Here is a 19774-nt window from a genome sequence, read left to right on the forward strand (position 1 = left end):
ATGCTACAAAGCTATAGTAATCAAAACAGTGTGGTACTGGCACAAGAACAGACCCATAGATCAATGGAACAGAATACAGAGCCCAGAAATAAACCCACACATAAATGGTCAATTAATATATAATAAAGGAGCCATGAATACACAAAGGAAAAAAGTCTCTTCAATAACTGGTACTGGGAAAACTGGACAGCTACATGCAACCAAATGAAACTGTATTATGGTCTAACTCCATACACAAAAGTAATGTGAAATGGATCAAAGACCTAAATGTAAGACATGAAAGTATAAAACTCTTAGAAGAAAACATAGGCAAAGATCTCTTGAATATAAACTTGAGCAATTGTTTTTTTGGATACATCTCCTCAGGAAGGGAAACAAAATCAAAATGAGCAAGTGGGACTACATCAAACTAAAAAGCTTCTGTACAGCAAAGGACATCAACACCAAACAAAAAGGCAACCTACAGTATGGGAAAATATATTCATAAATCATTCATCTGGTGAGGTGTTAACATTCAAATTATATAAAGAACTCATACATCTCAACACCATGAAAATAAATAAACCAATTAAAAAATAAGCAGATGACCTGAATAAACATATTTCCAAAGAAAACATACAGATGGCCAACAAGCACATGTAAAGATGCTCCACATCACCAATCATCAGGGAAATGCAAATCAAAATCACAATGAGACATCACCTCACACCAGTTAGAATGGCCACTATCCAAAAGAAAAAAAACAAGTATTGGCAAGTATGTGGAGAAAGGGAACCCTCTTACACTCTTGGTGGGAATGTAAATTTGTGCAGCCACTGTGGAAAACCGAATGGAGGTCCCTCAAAAAAACAAAAAATAGAAATGCCCTATGACTTTAATCCACTTGTAGGAATTTACCTGAAGATATAAACTCTCTGATTTGAAATGACATATGATCCCCTATGTTTATTGTGACATTGCTTACAATAGCCAAAATACGGAAGCAAAGTGTCCTTCAGTAGATGAATGGATAAAGAAGATGTGGTACATGTACACAATGGAATATTATTCAGTCATTAAAAAAGAAATCTTGCCATTTGTGACAACATGGATGTACCTAGGGGATATTACATTAAGTGAATAAGCCAGGCAGAGAAAGACAAATACCATAAGATTTCACTTATTTGTGTAATCTAACAAACAAAACAAAACAAACAAAACAACAGTAGACTCACAGTACTGAAAAGTGACTGGTGGTTACCATATTGGCTGGTTGGGGTGCGTCGGTAGGGAGGGTAAGGCTGATAAAGGTGCACCAAAATTCTCAAGTCATAATATAAGTTGGTCACAGGGATGGAAGTGCAGCAAGGAGAACACAGACAATGGTTCTGTAACATCTTTCTATGCTGATAGATAGTAACTGCACTAGTTGGGGTGAGGACTGTGCAACTGTTAAACCACTGTGTGGTATATCTACCTAAAACCAATATAATATTTGTAAGATGATGTATCACCTATACTTCATAAGCAAAGAAAGAATATATGTATATGTATAACTATTATTTCATGCACTGACCTCATCAATAAAAGGTATTAGTACCACAGCTTCCCATTCTTGTTGTTTCCCGTTTAGGTCAGTTTTAAAATCAGTTGGGTAATATTCCAGAATTGGTGAATTTTCACTGGTCATCAAATGCTGTGAAAAGATAAAACAGTATAATAGAAATATAAGAACTGATACCAACATAGCTTTTCGCTGATATATTTACAATATTTCCTCACATGTTAAAGTTTAAAATTTCTAAACAAAGAAAAACTACATTTTTACTGTATTTTGATTTTCAACTGTGAGAACTCTAATATCACTGCTAGTCATCATTTTCCATTCCACTGAGGTTATGTAGTAAAACCATCTTAATTCTGAATTTTAATTTTTTCTTTTTATGTTTGTCTTTTCACTCTACAAGGCCCATCTAAATTGTTTTCCTATATAGACATTAGTTCATTTCAAAGGCTACCAACGGGCCTCCATTTTTAACCTTAAACAATTTATTTGATTTTGTTAATCAATTGATTTTATTAAGTAATATAAGAACTGTACCTAAGATCATTCAAAAAGCAAATACTCTTAAAATCCAAAATCTCTTCACCACTAAAAGCAAAGATAAAATGTCCATACGACATGTTTTTATTAGTGATTTATAATGGAAGTAGATACAGAAAACGTAAGAATGTCTTCTAGGAAATGAATATGGAAGATTACAATGTAAAATTTTTTGAAGTAACAAAACAGCATTATTTCCCAGAGTAATATTCAAAACATTTAATAACTAGAATGGCACTGGTACAGATCAAAACAGATGTGACTAAAACACTTGCATGGTTGTACTGGTCTAGAGAGTGGATGAGTATCAATCTTAATGTATCTTAAGGTAGGGAAAAAGCAACAAAAGAAGTTAAGAAGAAAGGGAGGCCAGAGGTCAGATGAAGGACAGGTTAAATTTCCAAAGTATGGAGATGGGAGCATGACAGTGTTAAAGCAGGAAAGGGTGTATCTGTATGAGTCTCCTCTAATTCCTGGGACCAGACCATGGAATTAGAACAGATTGGTATTTGAGAACTAAATGTAGTTTACATTCAGAAACTTTGTAGGCTTAGTTTAACTTTGGAGACTCAATCACCCCTGAAATGTCTTTCTCCTGTTATGTGAAATATGTTAAAATAGAAAAGCTTTTCATTCCACAATCTGATAGATGAAATTCTTAAAACCCAAGTGTAAACTTCTGTTGAGATATATGACTTACTAGAAACATCCCTATCCCAATAGTTAGAGGGTAAAAGAGAACAGGAATGAATCTGTAAGTGTTTGGACAAAGTACATGACTTCAGATTTTGCCTGTTTCAGCTTACTTTCATTAATGCAGAAACAAACTGAGTATGTGCTTAAAGTGCTGAAAATGAAGAAACTATGCTCTGAACAATTAGTTTGTTTGCATTTTTAAAACAAAGTTACCTTTAAATGAAGGAATTACTTTTCAGCAGACTTGTTTGAGAAATACTATAATTGGAAACTGAAAATAAACATATTTAGCCATTAAAGAAATTTGGGTACTATGTTTCTAGGTTTGGAGGAAGAACTCCTGAGTATCAAAAAGGGAATAAAAACATTTAATATTAGAACTCACCTGGTAGCATGTAGGAAGTAAATTTTTGCTAGCTGCTGGAAGTACAGCAAGAAGTTGTTCAAATGGTTTAAAAGGTTTTCCTAGTTCAAAATGAATTTTGAGTGTACTGATGTTGTGTATATCAGATAGGAAAGGTGCATAATGGTAGGGATAATACCTATAAAACAAAATTGAGTTTTAAACAGTTGGCAACTTTAAAGAACAGGTCAATATTAAGTATATACTTCTACACATTTTATTTTAACAACACACAGCAATAACCCTGAAGAAAAAAAAGTATCACCCATGTTCTAGTATTTGAATACAGGGATCAGCAGTGTTAGAAAATCTAGGTCATGTGATGGCAACAAATGTTTTAGTTCCTTACTTTTTAAAGTGCAATTTCACATTTCCAAAATTGGAATGTATCATGTAACTAAAGGAGATATGTATGTGTTCTATGTATATTTTAGTTCCCAAAATGCTGAGTATGAATCTTCTAATCAATAGGCTCTTAGAATGAAGTATTGAGGTAGTCAGAAGACTTTCAGTTAGCTCATGTGGGCCTGGACCTCTCTCAGGAGGACAGAGAGAACAGTAAGTCTGAGGGCTCATGTGGCTGTTACTAGTCAGCTCTAAGAAGTTTTACCTTTGAATTAGTATATATATTATTGTGTTTATGACAAGGATTAAGCCATTTATCAGTCATAAACTATTTTTGTTTTTTATACCATCCCATCTTTAATTACAGGTATATTTTTACAAAGCTTTGAATGTATAATTTAAAAAAATACTTCAATGTTCTTCTTAATGTTTGGCAAAAGATGCCAAAAAATGAAAAAAATGTTTTTATATTTCACATTTATTGCATATTTCAAAAGGATGGGAAAGTTTAGGAGGCAGAGTGGCATGTAGAATAATGGAAAATATATAGACTTGGAATCAGACAAGTTTTTACTTGACTGTTAGGTATATAACCTTAGAAGCTGCTTAACCTCTGAGCCTCATCTGTAAAAGGCAGAAAACAATACTTATTTTAAATAGCTGTGCGGATTGTATAAGAACATGCTTTTCAAGTGCCCAGACTTAATGCCTGGTAGTAAACAAAACTAACTTAAATACACCCTCTTAAAAATAGCAGATTAAGGATTTTTGTCATTAGAATGCTTTTCAGAGGCCTTGATAATCAGGTTAGTAATTGTGAAATTTTTTTTAAAGGCTATCCTTAAGTGAAATCATAATTGATGCCACACTGTTTTACTTTTTTTTTTTTGCTGTGTAGTTCTTTCAAACAAAGCCTAGCAAAGGTTCCCTGAAAACAAAACTATCTAGTCACCTAAAAATCTCTACTTTTCCCTGCATCAATATTTATTTTATTTTTTTATTTTGGTGGATTGTTTGGAAATGTAGATGGAAATTGCTGGAGCAGAAAATCATTACTATTTCCAAGAAAGTCAAAAAATTCCTTTCTCCTTTTTTCCTTATCCCTCCTAGTCTAACATTCAAATAACCAATTCTTCAATAATTACTCTGGGTACAAACATTTTTTTCAAACACACAAAAGCACAGAGAATATAATGAATACCACCACATAACCGTCACTCAATTATCAAGACTGTCACATATGATTCATCATGACAGAGATTCTTAACAAAGAGCTTTTATTTTAGGCCATCTGCTAGGGCCTGGTAGTACCTTTGCTGTGCGAAGGTCTTCTTAAAGCATCTTGATATAAGAAAAGATAATACCTGTATTTCATTTAAATTTGGCTGTATGTATCTCTTAAAAAACAGCACCATAAACAGAATCAAGAAGAAGAGATCCCCAAATGAGATTATACTGGAATGAAACATTATAAAAGAAAACAACTTTATGCTTGTTTTTATTCCTCACCAGCTCCAGGACTGAACTCCATGGTAGTAATAGTGCAAAATCCACTGTATTGCCTGAATGTAGCATGCAGCTTGATCAGCCAGAAAGCCACTGAAAATAGAAAGTAATATTTTTATTAACATATTATTTTTTGAAGATAGGCCATTGTACTTAGAGCATGGTATCTGTTGATACCACATTCACCTCACATATATATTTTTCATCAATAAATAAGCTAAAAATAATCAGAAGAACTCCAAATATTTTTTTTAATTCCATTCTGTCAGATTAAAAGTTTGCCTTATAGTTTCCCTAAGCTATCAGAATACTTAAAACTACTATGCATATTTATTCAGTCAATGTACTATGCCTTTGTTTTAAAGTTTGAGGATTTAATCAATGAAGGTTTCTATGAAGTGGCACTACTACTACCCTAAATAGCTGGGTATGAAAGGATACAGGAATGGAAATCTTTTTTATCTGGGAGGACACCCAAGAGAATCACAAGAGTAAGTCAGTAAGAACTTAAAATTTGGTTTATAGAAGCTAGCTATTACATCTGAATAATATTTCCTTCAATACCTCCTTTCACAAAAAACCATCATTTAAGGTAAATTAAATATTCACCCTGTTGCCTGAAAAAAAAAAAAAAGCCTTAGACTAAATCCAAAAGTGGCTATGAACCTATCATATTACCTATTACCTATATGGTAACCTATTGTCCGTCACTAAAATTTTGGTAGACGTGCATTTAGAAATTCCAGATCTCCGTATTTCTGTGAGGTACACTTTTGAAAATGAAATGGATTACCTTTTCATTATAAAAGAAATGTTTCCTCAGTATTAAAAACCTAGGTAATGAACAAAAGCATTTTTATCATCTATAGCAATCACTATTACATTTTCAGATGTTTCTTTTCAGTCTTTTTTCTATGTTATGGCTGTTCATTATTTTTCAGTTTTAGTAAACGTATAAGGTTTATATGATTTTGTCCTGCTTTTAAAATTTGTACTTTAAATGTACTATAATTATCTTCCCAAACTGTCATGAACTTTCTGTAAGTATCAGGAACAGAAATCATGATTAATGAAGAGGAAGTAGAGATGATTATGAAAAATCTTTTTATTGAACATGTAGATTATTTCTAATTTTTTAGTATTGTAAAAAACTTTGTAATAAAAATCCTGTGTATAAGAATATTCTGTGCTGGAGTTTGTATTTTTAAGATAGATTCGTGATTAGAATCATTGGGTCAAAGGAATGAATACTTTAAAGACTTCTGGATATATGCTTTCCAAAATAGTTTTACCAATGTGTATTTCCACCAGTAATTAAGGGAAGAATTCTACCATCACTCCTGGACCAATACTGAATATAACACCATTAAAAGGTTTGCTTATTTGACAGGAAAACAAATGGTATCTCATTTTCATATGTATTTTAAAATATAAAAGGGAAGGGAAATAAAACAGAAGATTAGTTATCTGTCAAATTAAGCATGTAGTGCCAACTGCAGATACTATATATAGTTCTATGTATCCATATAATCAAAGAAATAAAAGAACTAAGAAATAAATGATTAAAAGTTTAACTATATTCTTTATTTCTCAAGTCTTATAGTTTTTACATGGTAATGACACCTGACAAACCTTCAAATGAGTTGGTAAGCTGTACTAGAATTCCTATACCACTAGTTACTGGAGGTCAGTGTGAACAGAGACTAAAAAGACTGTTTAGACAAGAAGACAGTCTGGAGTAGGTACAGCAATGCCTGAAATATTGGGCCTATCCCTGGGCAGACTCTAGAAAAGATCTAATACTTAGGGCTTTATTATAGATTTTTTAAAAAGTAAAAACAATACTGTAGAATATATCTAAGTATACTGCATGTAGTAAGGGTACATAGCATTTCCTGAAATTAATTTCACTTATATCGAGAAGCATCTCCATCTAGTGGTTAAGAGTGTGGGCTGGCTCTGGACCCAGATGGCATGTGTATAAATCTCGGCTCTGCCACTCACTACCTATGTCACCCTGAGCAAATCACTTAAATTTCTCTATTTCTTAATTGCCTCTATTGTAAAACAGTAATAATTCTAATAATTTTGAAGAATGGTTGTAAGAATTAAATGAGTTAGGAGGGAGAAGAAAAGATGGTGGCATGAGAAGTGAGGCAGAAACCTACTACCAAAACCACATATAACACAAAAATAGAGCAAATACAACTAACCCTGACAGAGGGACTGGAAAAAAGACTGCAACAGCATACATCTGAGGAAAAGAGAACATCACAGAAAAGGGTAAAGTAGCAAAGCCAAGATCCTGTGGGACTAAAGCCATCTCCTTATCCCAGCCCACAGGCGGGAAGAAGAGAAACTGAGCAGGGAGGGAGCAGAAGCACAGGATTGCTTAACACTCAACCCTGGAGATCTGGTCCAGGAGCACAAACCCACATTACATGGTGCTCTGGAGATTAGTGGGGTTGGAAAGCAAAGACAGGCAGAATACTTGCGTGAGACTGTAATTCCAGTTGCTTGTGGAAAACAGGTACCCATAACTGGCCGCTCTGGGACAAGAGAAAGGTGGGCACTTTGAAAGACTTCCTAATAGTGAGAGGGCTGCTTAAGGGTCAAGGATTACACAGAGCTGGATGCTCAGGAGAAAGGACAGGTTGTCAAAATCATCCTGGAACACTCAGCCAAGAAGGTTGGGAACTTTCAGGAGCTTCATATGCTCCATCCCACTGGCTGGCAATGCATCCCCAAAGCCCCCACCATGATATGCAGCCTTCCACTCCTTCCTCCTGGCCAGCACTGGTTCACAAACCTGCTACCCGGGCAATCATGTCAGGACAGATGGAGGGTGGCCCCTACTATGTCAGCTACAGCAGTGGAACACAGAGGCTCCTCCCTGCATGCTTGGCCCACTGCCTGGCAGTGGAGGCAGGCACTACATCCAGGAAGCAGGAAAGAATTCTTCCCTCTGGGCAGTCACTGGCACTGCTCGCCTGTGACCCTCACTATCGCACTAGGTGCTGGACAGCTCCAAAGAGTAGAGCTTCTGGGCGCTAGAGGGTGCTGCCTACACGAAGACATTATTCCATAGTAATCATTAGAAATATGAAATAGCAAAAGAATCTGGTACAAACCTAAATCCCTCAAACAACAGAAAGATGGCTAAGTGAAACAGAAATCATCAATCTTCTTCATTAAGATTTCTAAATAAAAATCATAAACATGTTCACAGAGCTATAGAAAAATATTGAGATTCTCAGGAAGGACTTCAAGAAACAGAAACTTTGAAAAATACAGTATCTGAAATGAAACAAACATTGGAGGAATTTAAAAGCAGATTAGATGAGGTAATCGAGATGTTAAATGAAATTGAAATTAGAGAAGAGGAATACAAAGAAGCTGAGGCACAAAGAGAAAAAAGGATCTCTAGGAATGAAAGAATAGAATGAGAACTATGTAACAAATCCAAATGCAACAAAATTCACATTAAAGGGGTTCCAGAAGGAAAGACAAAAAGGGATAGAAAGTGTCTCTGAGGAAATAATTGCTGAAAACGTCCACAATCTGGGAAAGAAAATAGTCTCTCAGGCCAAGGAAGTACACAGATCTCCCAACACAAGGGACCCAAGGAACACAAAACCATGACATATAATAATTAAAATGGCGAAGATCAAGAAATAGGACAGAGTATTAAAAGCAGCCAGAGAGAGAAAAAAGAGCACGTAAAAAGGAAAACCCATCGCTATCATAAGACTCCTCAGAAGAAACCTTACAGGCCAGAATGGAGTAGCATGATATATTTAATGCAATGAAACAGAAGAGCCTCCAACCAGAAATACTCTACCCAGCAAGTTTACCATTTACATTAGAAACAGGGATTAAACAATTTCCAGATAAGCAAACGTTGAGGGAATTTACCTCCCACAAACTGTCTCTAGAGTGTATTTTAAAGTGACTGCTATAGATAGAAGTGCTGCAAGGCTAAATAGCTGTTACCAGAAAAAATAAAACCACAGTAAAGGAAGTAGACCAGTTAATTATGAAGCAAATGCAAAATCAAATCAACAACCCACAAAGTCAGTCAAGAGATACTCATAGAGTAAATATGACAACTAATATATAAAGAATGGAGGAAGAAGAAAAACACGGAAGAAAAAAATACCTTTATATTGTGCTTGAAATAGAGTACTAAATAATGAGTTAAGTTAGACTGTTAGACACTTAAGAAGTTACCCTTGAACCTTTGGTAACCACGAATCTAAAGCCTGCAATGGCAATAAGTACATATCTATCAATAATCACCCTAAATGTAAATGGTCTGAATGCACCAACCAAAAGATATAGAGTTATAGAATGGATATAAAAACAAGACTCATGAATATGCTGCCTACAGGAGATTCATTCAAACCCAAAGACACACATAGACTAAAAGTGAAGGGATGGAAAAGATATTTCATGCAAATAATAGGGAGAAAAAAGCAGGAGTTGCAGTATACTTATATCAGACAAAATAGACTTCAAAACAAAGAAAGTCACAAGAGACAAAGAAGGACATTAAATAATGATAAAGGGGTCAATCCAACAAGAGGATTTAATCATCATAAATATCTATGCACCCAACATAGAAGTACCTACACATGTGAAACAAATACCAACAAAATTAAAGGGGGAAATAGAATGCAATGCATTCATTTTAGGAGACTTCAATATACCAACTCACTCCAAAGGACAAATCAACTGGACAGAAAATAAGCAAGGAGACAGAGGCATTGGACAACACATTAGAATTGATGGACCTATCAGACATCTATAGAACACTCCACCCAAAAGAAGCAGGAAACACATTCTTTTCAAGTGCACATGGAACATTTTACAGAATAGATCACATACTATGACACAAAAAAAGCCTCAGTAAATTCAGAAGGATTGAAATTGTACCAATGAGCTTCTCAGATCACAATGGTATAAAACTAGGAATAAGTTATGCAAAGAAAACAAAAAAGCCCACAAACATGGAGGCTTAACAATATGCTCCTAAATAATCAATGGATTAATGACCTAAAAAAACACAGATCAAGCAATGTAAGGAGACAAATGAAAACAACACCCCAAAATCAGTGGGACACATCAAAGGCCATTCTTAGAAGGAAGTATACTGCAATACAGGCTTACCTCAAGAAAGAAGAACAATACCAAATGAACAGTCTAAACTCACACTTAATGAAACTAGAAAAAGAAGAGCAAATGAGGCTCAAAGTCAGTAGAAGGAGGGACACAATAAAGATCAGAGCAGAAGTAAAGAAAATTGAGAAGAATAAAACAATAGAAAGAATTAATGAAACCAGGAGCTGGTTCTTTGAAAAAATAAACAAAATAGATAAACACTCTAACCACACTTAACAAAAAAAAAGAGAGTCTACACACATAAATATAATCAGAAATTAGAAAGGCAAACTCACTACAGATACCACAGAAATACAAAGAATTATTAGAGAACACTATGAAAAATTATACGCTAACAAACTGGATAATCTAAAAAGAAATGAACAACTTTGAGAAAAATACAACCTTCTAAGACTGACCTAGGAAGAAACAGAAAATCTGAAGACCAATTACCAGCAATGAAATTGAATTGGTAATCAAGAAACTACCTAAGAACAAAAGTCCTGATGCAGATGGCTTAACCACTGAATTTTATCAAACATTCAGAGAAGCCCTAATACGCTCTCAAAATTTTCCCAAAAGTAGAAAAGGAGGAAATACTTCCAAACTCATTCCATGAGGCCAGCATCAATACCAAAACAAGGCAAAGACACCACAAAAAAAGAAAAATATAGACAAATATCACTGATGAACGCAAGTGTGAAAGTACTCAACAAAATATTAGCAAACCGAATTCAAAAAAAGATCATCCATCATGATCAAGTAGGATTTATTCCGGGGATGCAAGGACGGTACAATATTCAAAAACCATGAACATCATACACCACATCAACAAAAAGGACAAAAATCACATGATCATACCCATAGATGCTGAAAAAGCATTTGACAAAATTCAATATCCATTCATGATAAAAACTCTCAACAAAATGGGTATAGAGGGCAAGTACCTCAACATAATAAAGGCCATATATGACAAACCCACAGCCAACATCATACTTACCAGCGAGAAGCTGAAAGCTTTTCCTCTAAATCAGGAACAAGACAAGAATGCCCACTCTCCCCACTTTTATTCAACATAGTACTGGAGGTCCTAGCCACGGCAATCAGACAACACAAAGAAATAAAAGGCAACTATATTGGTAAGAAAGAAGTCAAACTGTCACTGTTTGCAGATGACATGACATTGTACATAAAAAATCCTAAAGAATCCACACCAAAATTACTAGAACTAATAACAGAATTCAGCAAAGTTGCAGTATACAAAATTAATATGCAGAAATCTGTGTCATTCCTATATACACTAATGATGGACTAGCAGAGAGCAAAATCAGGAAAACAATTCCATTTACAATTGCATCTAAAAGAATAAAATACCTAGGAATTAACCTAAACAAGGAGGTAGAAGACGTGCTATAAGACACTCATGAGATAAATTAAAGAAGATATCAATAAATGGAAATACATCCTGTGCTCATGGATAGGAAGAACTAATATTGTCAATATGGCCATCCTGCTAAAAGCAATCTACAGATTCAATACAATCCCTGTCAAAATACCAACAGCATTCTTCAACAAACTACAACAAGTAGTTCTAAAATTCATATGGAACCACAAAAGACCCCGAATAGCCAAGGTAATCCTGAAAAGGAAGAATAAAACTGGGGGAATTACATTCCCCAACTTCAAACTCTACTACAAAGCCACAATAATCAAGACAATTTGTTACTGGCACAAGAACAGACCCATAGATCAGAGGATTGAATAGAGCCCAGATACAAACCCAAACATATATGGTCAATTAGTATACAATGAAGGAGCCATGGACATACAATGGGGAAATGACAGCCTCTTCAACAACTGGTGTTGGCAACACTGGACAGCTACATGCAAGAGAATGAAACTGGATTATTGTCTAACCCCACACACAAAAGTAAACTCTAAATGGACCAAAGACCTGAATGTAAGTCATGAAACCATAAAACTCTTAGAAGAAAACATAGGCAAAAATCTCTTGCATATAAACATGAGCAACTTTTTCCTGAACACATGTTCTTGGGCAAGGGAAACAAAAGCAAAAATGAACAAATGGGACTACATCAAACTAAAGAGCTTCTGTACAGCAAAGGACACCATCAGTAGAACAAAAAGGCATCCTATGATATGGGAGAATATATTCATTAACAATATTTCTGACAAGCAGTTAACATCCAAAATTTATAAAGAACTCATATACCTCAACACCCAAAAAGCAAACAACTTGATTAAATATAGGCAGAGGATCTGAACAGACATTTCTCCAAAGAAGAAATTCAGATGGCCAACAGGCAATGAAAATGCTCCACATGGCTAATTATCAGGGAAATGCAAATTACAACCACAATGTATCAGTTAGGATGACCAACATCCAAAAGATAAACAACAAATGCTGGCAAGGATGCAGAGAAAAGTGAACCCTCCTACACTATTGGTGGGTATGTAATTTAGTTCAACCATTGTGGAAAGCAATATGGAGGTTCTTCAAAAAACTAAAAATAGAAGTACCATCTGACCCAGGAATTCAACTCCCAGGAATTTACCCAAAGAAAACAAGATCCAGACTGAAAAGGACATCTGCACCACTATGTTTATCGCAGCACTATTCACAATAGCCAAGATATGGAATCAACCTAAGTGTCCATCAGTAGCTGAATGGATAAAGAAGAGGTAGTAAATATATACAATGGAATATTTTTCAGCCATAAGTAAAAAACAAATCCTACCATTTGCAACAACATGGGTGGACCTAGAGGGTATTATGCTCAGTGAAATAAGCCAGGTGGAGAAAGACAAGTATCAAATGATTTCACTCATTTGTAGAGTATAACAACAAAGCAAAATTGACAGAACAAAACAGCAGCAGACTCACACACTCCAAGAAGGGACCTAGTGGTTTCCAAAGGGAAGAAGTATGGGAGACTGGGTGGTAAGGGGAGAAGGGAATTAAAGGGCATTATGATTAGCATACATAATGTAGGGGGTTCACGGAAAAGACAGTATAGCACAGAGAAGTCAAGTAGTGGCTCTACAGCATCTTACTACACTGATGGATAGTGACTGCAGTGGGGTGGCGGGGGACTTGATAATAAGGGTGAATGCAGTAACCACAATGTTGCTCATGTAAAACCTTCATAAGATTGTATATCAATGATATCAGAATTTTTAAAAAAGATTAAATCAGCATTTTTTAAATGTTTAGAATAGTACCTGGCCCTTGGTAAGCAATTTATAAGTGTTAACTAAAATAAAATATGAACAAATGTAGTTTATATTGCAGGCTGCAGTTTAAAAGTGTGAAATCCACGATTGCTGAAGTCAAGTTCTTAAGGAACTTTTGGAGTAGGTATTAATCTGCCAATTAGCCAAGTGACTTTTGAGATACATGTGATGTGACCTTTAGAAGATGGGGAGCAAAAAGTTAACCATTTTTTATTTGAGCTTTTTAATCATTAGAATGTAACACATGTCCAGTCAATATCACTTTCTCCAAAACTATACTAAATTCAAAGATCTACAGTAATTTATGAAACCAAAAAATTCTTCTTTCCCCACTACCTTTTAAACTATTACATTTATAGTGTTTTTTGAAGAACTGAAAAATCTAATTTTTTCTATTTTAAAGAAATAGCATTGGCAAAAACGTACTCAGATACTAAGTCAACTCCCATCTTTGTCATGTAATATGTTCTTTTATATTGTCTAAACTCAGTTTCAAATAGGTCATCATCTTCAGTTTCATCTTCTAAGTTATCTGGAAAAAAAGGCAGAAAGACAATAGCTGACAATTATGAATATTCTATTTTTCCACCTAATGCCTTGATAAATATATATTAAGGCAGATACTTATAAACTATTACAGAAATCTGTTCTATCCAATATTACTGATTCAGTACTAATAAAGATATAAAACCTATTTTGTCAAAAAAATAGCATACATTAAAAAACATAGTTTGTACTCACCCTTAGAATTGACCACTTCATTTTTGTCTAAAGCAGCCCAACATAAGGAATTTTCCTGGCCCTATAAAAATTATATATCAATGTAAGATTAATGGCAAGATATATTTCAAAGTGAGATGTTTAAATGAAATTTAGAAACTACTAAAAATCACTGAATGATCCTTAAGTGACATACTATAAAAGTTTTTTTAAAACTAATCCTCAAAAAAAACACTAATCCTCAAACATGGTGTAAAAGTTTTTGGTTTTATGTATTTGTTTTATAAAGCTATATTTTTATATGTAGAATTTAGTACTCTGAAAAATATGTAATAGGTAATTCTTATTTTTAAATATTTTAATATGTCATAAGTATTCTCACTGATATAAAAGAGAAATATATTTAATTGTATATGTGCTCCAAGAAAAAAACACCAAGAATATTTCATTTATTAGAGGAAAGTACACAATATCAAATCCTTTTATAATTTATCAACTTCAACATTTTTATGTCAAATTCTAGACTACTGTTAATAATACTTTCTGTTTGAGTGAATCCAATGATTAAAAATAGTACCTACTTTCTGTATCTCCAGATCCCATTATTCTTATAATTCCATTATCTATCCTCCACTTAATTTTTTTTCCATGCAACTCATTTGTTTTTCTATAGTTCTTCCATCTTTCATCCTTCATATCTTGCCCATCTGTTTTTTCTCCCTTGTGATCTCATCCTTTCTCTCCCCTATTGTCTGCCTGCTTATCTGTTGCCAGTGACTCTTAGTAGTTCTTCCTACTTCCTATTCCCATTTCCTTTACTTCATCCAAACTAGGGCCTCTGCCAACTTCCTGTACCTGGGCTATTCCCCCAGCTCCTCTCATTTTACCAGAGTCTCTAATGTTAACCATAGAAGCTTAGAAGACTTGTGAAGCTTAACGTAAACTGAGCTGAGGTGGGCAGAGCCAGGGATTATTAATTTCTAAGTTTTGTGAGTACAGGTCCTCAAAAGTTGCAGAGCCTGTTTTCTTAAGAGAAAAGGCACAGCATAGAATGCAGACGGATTTTTGCTAAGTTCCTCTGAGGAAAAGCTGAGCATTTAGGACTGTGCTAGAGAAAATTAGGACAACTGCCCTTCCAGGAGCAAGAGTTATTAGGCTTGAACCTAAATAGAATCAGTACAGCAAGGACAGAACAGGAAATGCATTAATTTCACCAGCATCTAATAATTACAGATAGGTTGAGGAAAATTTCAGTAGAGGTTTATTTTCCAAGCTAACATATATCATATTCTTTAGAGGTTATTAGAGATGTTTTTACAGAACACTAACATATTCTAACAGATTCTTTTATTGAGCACCTAATATTTACTAGATATTGTGTTATTAATTACTCTTAACCTAGTCTATTGCTTTATTTTATACATGGTTTTATAGGCAAATTATTTCTGGAGAAAAATCACTAGTTAATGTCTTATAACATTAAATGCTACCCAAATATCCCCACTTTTAGAAAGATAACTAATTTTCTGGGCTGTTCTATTTAGAAAGTTTTCTATACTTATTAACAGAATGGAAGAGTAAAGAAACACAATGTTCTTCAAGGAAAAAAAAAGAAATTAATGTTTAAAGATCAGATTTAAATGATAGGATATAACAGAGAAAAAGAGAAAAAAACAATTTTTTAAATGCCCATAGAGGAAACAAATAAATGAAAATTAAATGAGGCTACCCTAAAATTATAAGAGGGGAAATGAGAAAAGGATTATCAGTTTTACACTTACAGCTAAAAAAATGAAAGGACACAGAAAAATATGGACACCTTTGACTTTTTCTTTTCCTTGTAGTTCTTGGCTTCTTCTGCTGCAATACCTGCTGCTTCATTGAGGTACTTATTACCGACTTTGCTTTCAAACCACTTTAGGTCCACAAAAACTTCACTGAAGTGCTCTCGATCAAACTGTACAGAAGTATTTAAATTCATTTAAAAATAATTAAGTATGTATGGAAGAATACAAACCAAACTTTTAACAGTGACTACTTCTGGGGCATAGGAAATCAGAGAAAGTTACTTTTTTATGCACATGGGTACCTCATCTACTACTCTGAAAATTAAAAATAAAAATCAAATAAAAATAAAAAATGACCAAATGGAGTAAGATTACAAAGTTTTTCTTCTAGTATTACATAGTTAGTTTTCTGGCCATTTATAGCTACCCTGGAACAAGAAAACAAAAACTTCTAATTACTTACATCTGATAGTTTCACAAGGTATTTCTCAAATCGAGGTAAGTTAAGATGCCCACTTTCATTAATGTAACCTAAAAGGAACAGAATCTAAATTTGTACTGAAAACTGACATGTTTTCTCAGCAATTCTATAAAATTCTTTTTACAAAATGTTGAATGTTGACATTCTACTAATAAAGAAAAAACACTCAGTGCGGGGCCTTAAAACTGGTCCTAGTTTCTATGACCTTGATGTTACTATGATATAGAATATGTAAGAAATGAAGCAAAATACAAAAAATTCCAGGTTCATATTAAAATAATCCTCCTACTTCTCCACCATTCAAATTAAATATATTCCAGAATCTATCGAGATCATTCATTTGATATATTAACTCGAGACGTAAAGGACCAATTCTTGCTACTCTGCTGCCTATTTTGTTCAGCATCTACCATTGTTTGTTAATTTCCTATTTTAATTGATAAACCTTTCCTTCATATTAAATACTCTGATGCTTATCCATTCAGAAAAAAATTGAATTTCTATGCTTAAATATGAAAGGAGCTAAGTGAAACCAAAATCTTCTGCTGGCTTTGTTAAGCAATTAAAGGTGGAGATTAGTTAGGTAACAATAAATCAGGAGGCTGCTTAACACTCATCATTTTCTTTGCGTGTGAACCACTGAAAATTAGAACCTCAGAGCTTGGTGTCTTAAACCAAATGAAACAACAGTTTTTTTCCAACTTAACTGCGCATGCAATGATCTAATAACATTTTCAGGTTTAGTTGAGTGCTAAATTAAAGTAGCCTTAAATGAATAATAAACTTTTCTTACCCCCAAGTTCTGGTAGGATGGTAATATATGTTCCATAAAGAAGAGGCAGTGCATCATGGTTAATATGTAAATGAGGTAGATGAGGGATAAAATCATTACCAACAAGAAATCCCATCAAAATCCAATCATCTATTACCCTTTCAATATCATATTTAAATGTGATCTCGTCCTATAGCAAAACAGAAAAAAAGTTAAGTTGTATGGAAACTTCTGCATACATATCTTTAGTCCACAGTTATATCAATACTTACTTTTAATACTGAAAACTCATAGTCAATATACTCTCTCATTAAAGATAAGTGTAGGAGGTGAAATGTGGTTTCTTCTGGTGCACATACCCTGTAATTAGATGATCAGTACAGAGTTAATTATATTTTTAAGGTTCAAGTTTTAAAATGTAGTAAGCTTAAAACAGAACTTCTCATTAGAAGATAAGTAATTCCAAGGCATATAATTTAAATGAAAGCTGCACAGTATTGTAGAGGTAAAAATATAACTACTATTATAAAATAATAAATATAAGGTTCAAAATAATTGGTTTATATCATGCTTTCTGTAGAAGGATCTCAGAATTTAAAAATCCTAAGTAATACATCACAGATGTAAGAAACCAGTAGGGTCTAGCCCATTTAAGGCAGCTACCAGCATAAAGCATACTAATGAGTATATATTTTTATGTCTACTGAAGTATAGTCAGACTTCCATGGTGAAACACTATCAATTCTTCCTCTCATCTTTCCCTAGGTGGTATAAGGGTCTATATTCTTGGCTGTTGGCCGTATTACATCCTGTGGATAAAGTGAAGGTTCTGATGGCCAGGATTCTCACCTGGCCCTGGTCGTCTAGCTCACTGCACATGTGTGGGCAATACGTTACCATGGACTCCATATAAAGAGCTCTGCCCAGTGCTCTAAGTGACATGACACAGCTGCACGATCACAGGGCTAAAAGCCTGCAGGAGAGCAGAGGCAGGAGTGGTGGCAGCACCCAGGACAGAGAATGAGATGACTGCAGGGGCAGAGAGGCCCAGAGAGAGACCGGCTTGCTGCATGCAGAATCGTTATGAGTGCATCGGATTCTAGTGACTGACCTGCCACTATGGGAATAAAGTTGGGTATTGTTGGGAGCCAGGGCTATGTCCCTTCCCCCACGTCTGAACGCAGCATGGGAAAGCACAAGCTTGAGAGCAACCAGTGCAGTCCTTGGAAGTTATCTGCTCACAAAAACATATCTTGTCCTTGAAGATGAGCCAAGACTCCTCACTCTGAAAATAGGGAGACCTTGAGGATGTGTGAAAACACCTCCCCGCCAGCGCCACCTAAGGTCCAATTATCTCCTGACCCACCTCTTACTTGCTACTTGTATAAATTGAGCCTGTAAACAATAAACTTCGCCAGCTTGATCAGACATCCTGTCTTGCTGGTCATTCTTTGTGTCCCTTGCTTGTCTCATTTCTGCAGGCGTCTCCGGCACACTCCACGTTCGTCCCGCGGGCCAGGACAGGGTATAAACCTTTTCACCCCAAGAATGTTCCACTGTCATTTTTCAGTCTCACTGAATCCACAGTGAACTTGCCTGGGGCTGGAACCCATTGGCAAGACAACCCCAAATTTAAGTACACATAAGAATATAAACTGACGATGGCATTTTGAAAGGATTACACACCGTGAGCAAGTGGGATTTATCCCAGGAATTTGATGGTTCAACATAATATATCAATGTAATATATCACATAAATAAAGGAAAAAATACCACACAATCATTTAGCAAAAAAAGCATTTGTCAACATTCACAAACTTTCATGATGGAAATACTCAACAAAATTAGAATAGAAAGGAACTTCCTTAATATAATAAAAAGAATTTATGAAAAACCCACAGCTAATATCATACTCAATGGTGAAAAATGGAAGCTTTTCTTCTAAGATTAGAAACAAGACAAGGATCCCTGTTTTCACCACAGCTATTCAACATTATACTGTTAAGTCTTAGCCAGGGCAGTTAAGCAGGAAAATAAATAAAAGGCAACCAAATTGGAAAAGAAAGAGTAAAACTATCTCCATTTACAGATGGTATGATTGTCTATACAGAAAGTCCCACAGACTCCACAAATAAGCTACAAAAGCTAAAAAATGAATTTAGCATAGCTTAAGGGTATCAGATCAATACACAAAAATCACTTGTGTTTCTACACATCAGCAAAAATCCAAAAAGGAAATTAAGAAACCATTCCATTTATAGTACCATCCAAAAGAATAAAATACTTAGGAATAAACTTAACCAAGGAGGCAAAAGACAAAAAACTAAAGGCCAAAAACTGAACTCATAGAGAACAGATTGATGATTCTCAGAGAGGGAAGCAGGATATCAGCAAAATTGGTGAAGGTGGTCAAAAGGCACAAACTTCCAGTTACAAAATAAACAAATCCAGTGGATGTAATATACAGCATAGTGACTATATTAAAAAACAAACTTTTGTAATCAAAACAGCATGATACTGGCACAGAAGAGACCAACCGATCAATGGAACAGAACAGACAGCCCAG

The 19774-nt window shown here is 34.7% G+C and overlaps 1 protein-coding gene across 1 annotated transcript in view; it reads right to left on the minus strand.

Moving 5' to 3' along the window:
* Positions 1 to 19774, minus strand: part of XRN1 (5'-3' exoribonuclease 1) — a 182242-nt gene that overhangs the window by 144590 nt on the left and 17878 nt on the right. Inside the window, 9 exon segments of the mRNA XM_073232329.1 lie at positions 1556 to 1675; positions 3165 to 3321; positions 5037 to 5126; positions 13875 to 13980; positions 14190 to 14250; positions 15988 to 16125; positions 16419 to 16486; positions 17230 to 17398; positions 17481 to 17568. Coding sequence (XP_073088430.1) covers positions 1556 to 1675; positions 3165 to 3321; positions 5037 to 5126; positions 13875 to 13980; positions 14190 to 14250; positions 15988 to 16125; positions 16419 to 16486; positions 17230 to 17398; positions 17481 to 17568 — 997 coding nt within the window.

This window comes from Manis javanica, chromosome 3 (genome assembly GCF_040802235.1).
Source record: "Manis javanica isolate MJ-LG chromosome 3, MJ_LKY, whole genome shotgun sequence".
Taxonomy (NCBI): domain Eukaryota; kingdom Metazoa; phylum Chordata; class Mammalia; order Pholidota; family Manidae; genus Manis; species Manis javanica.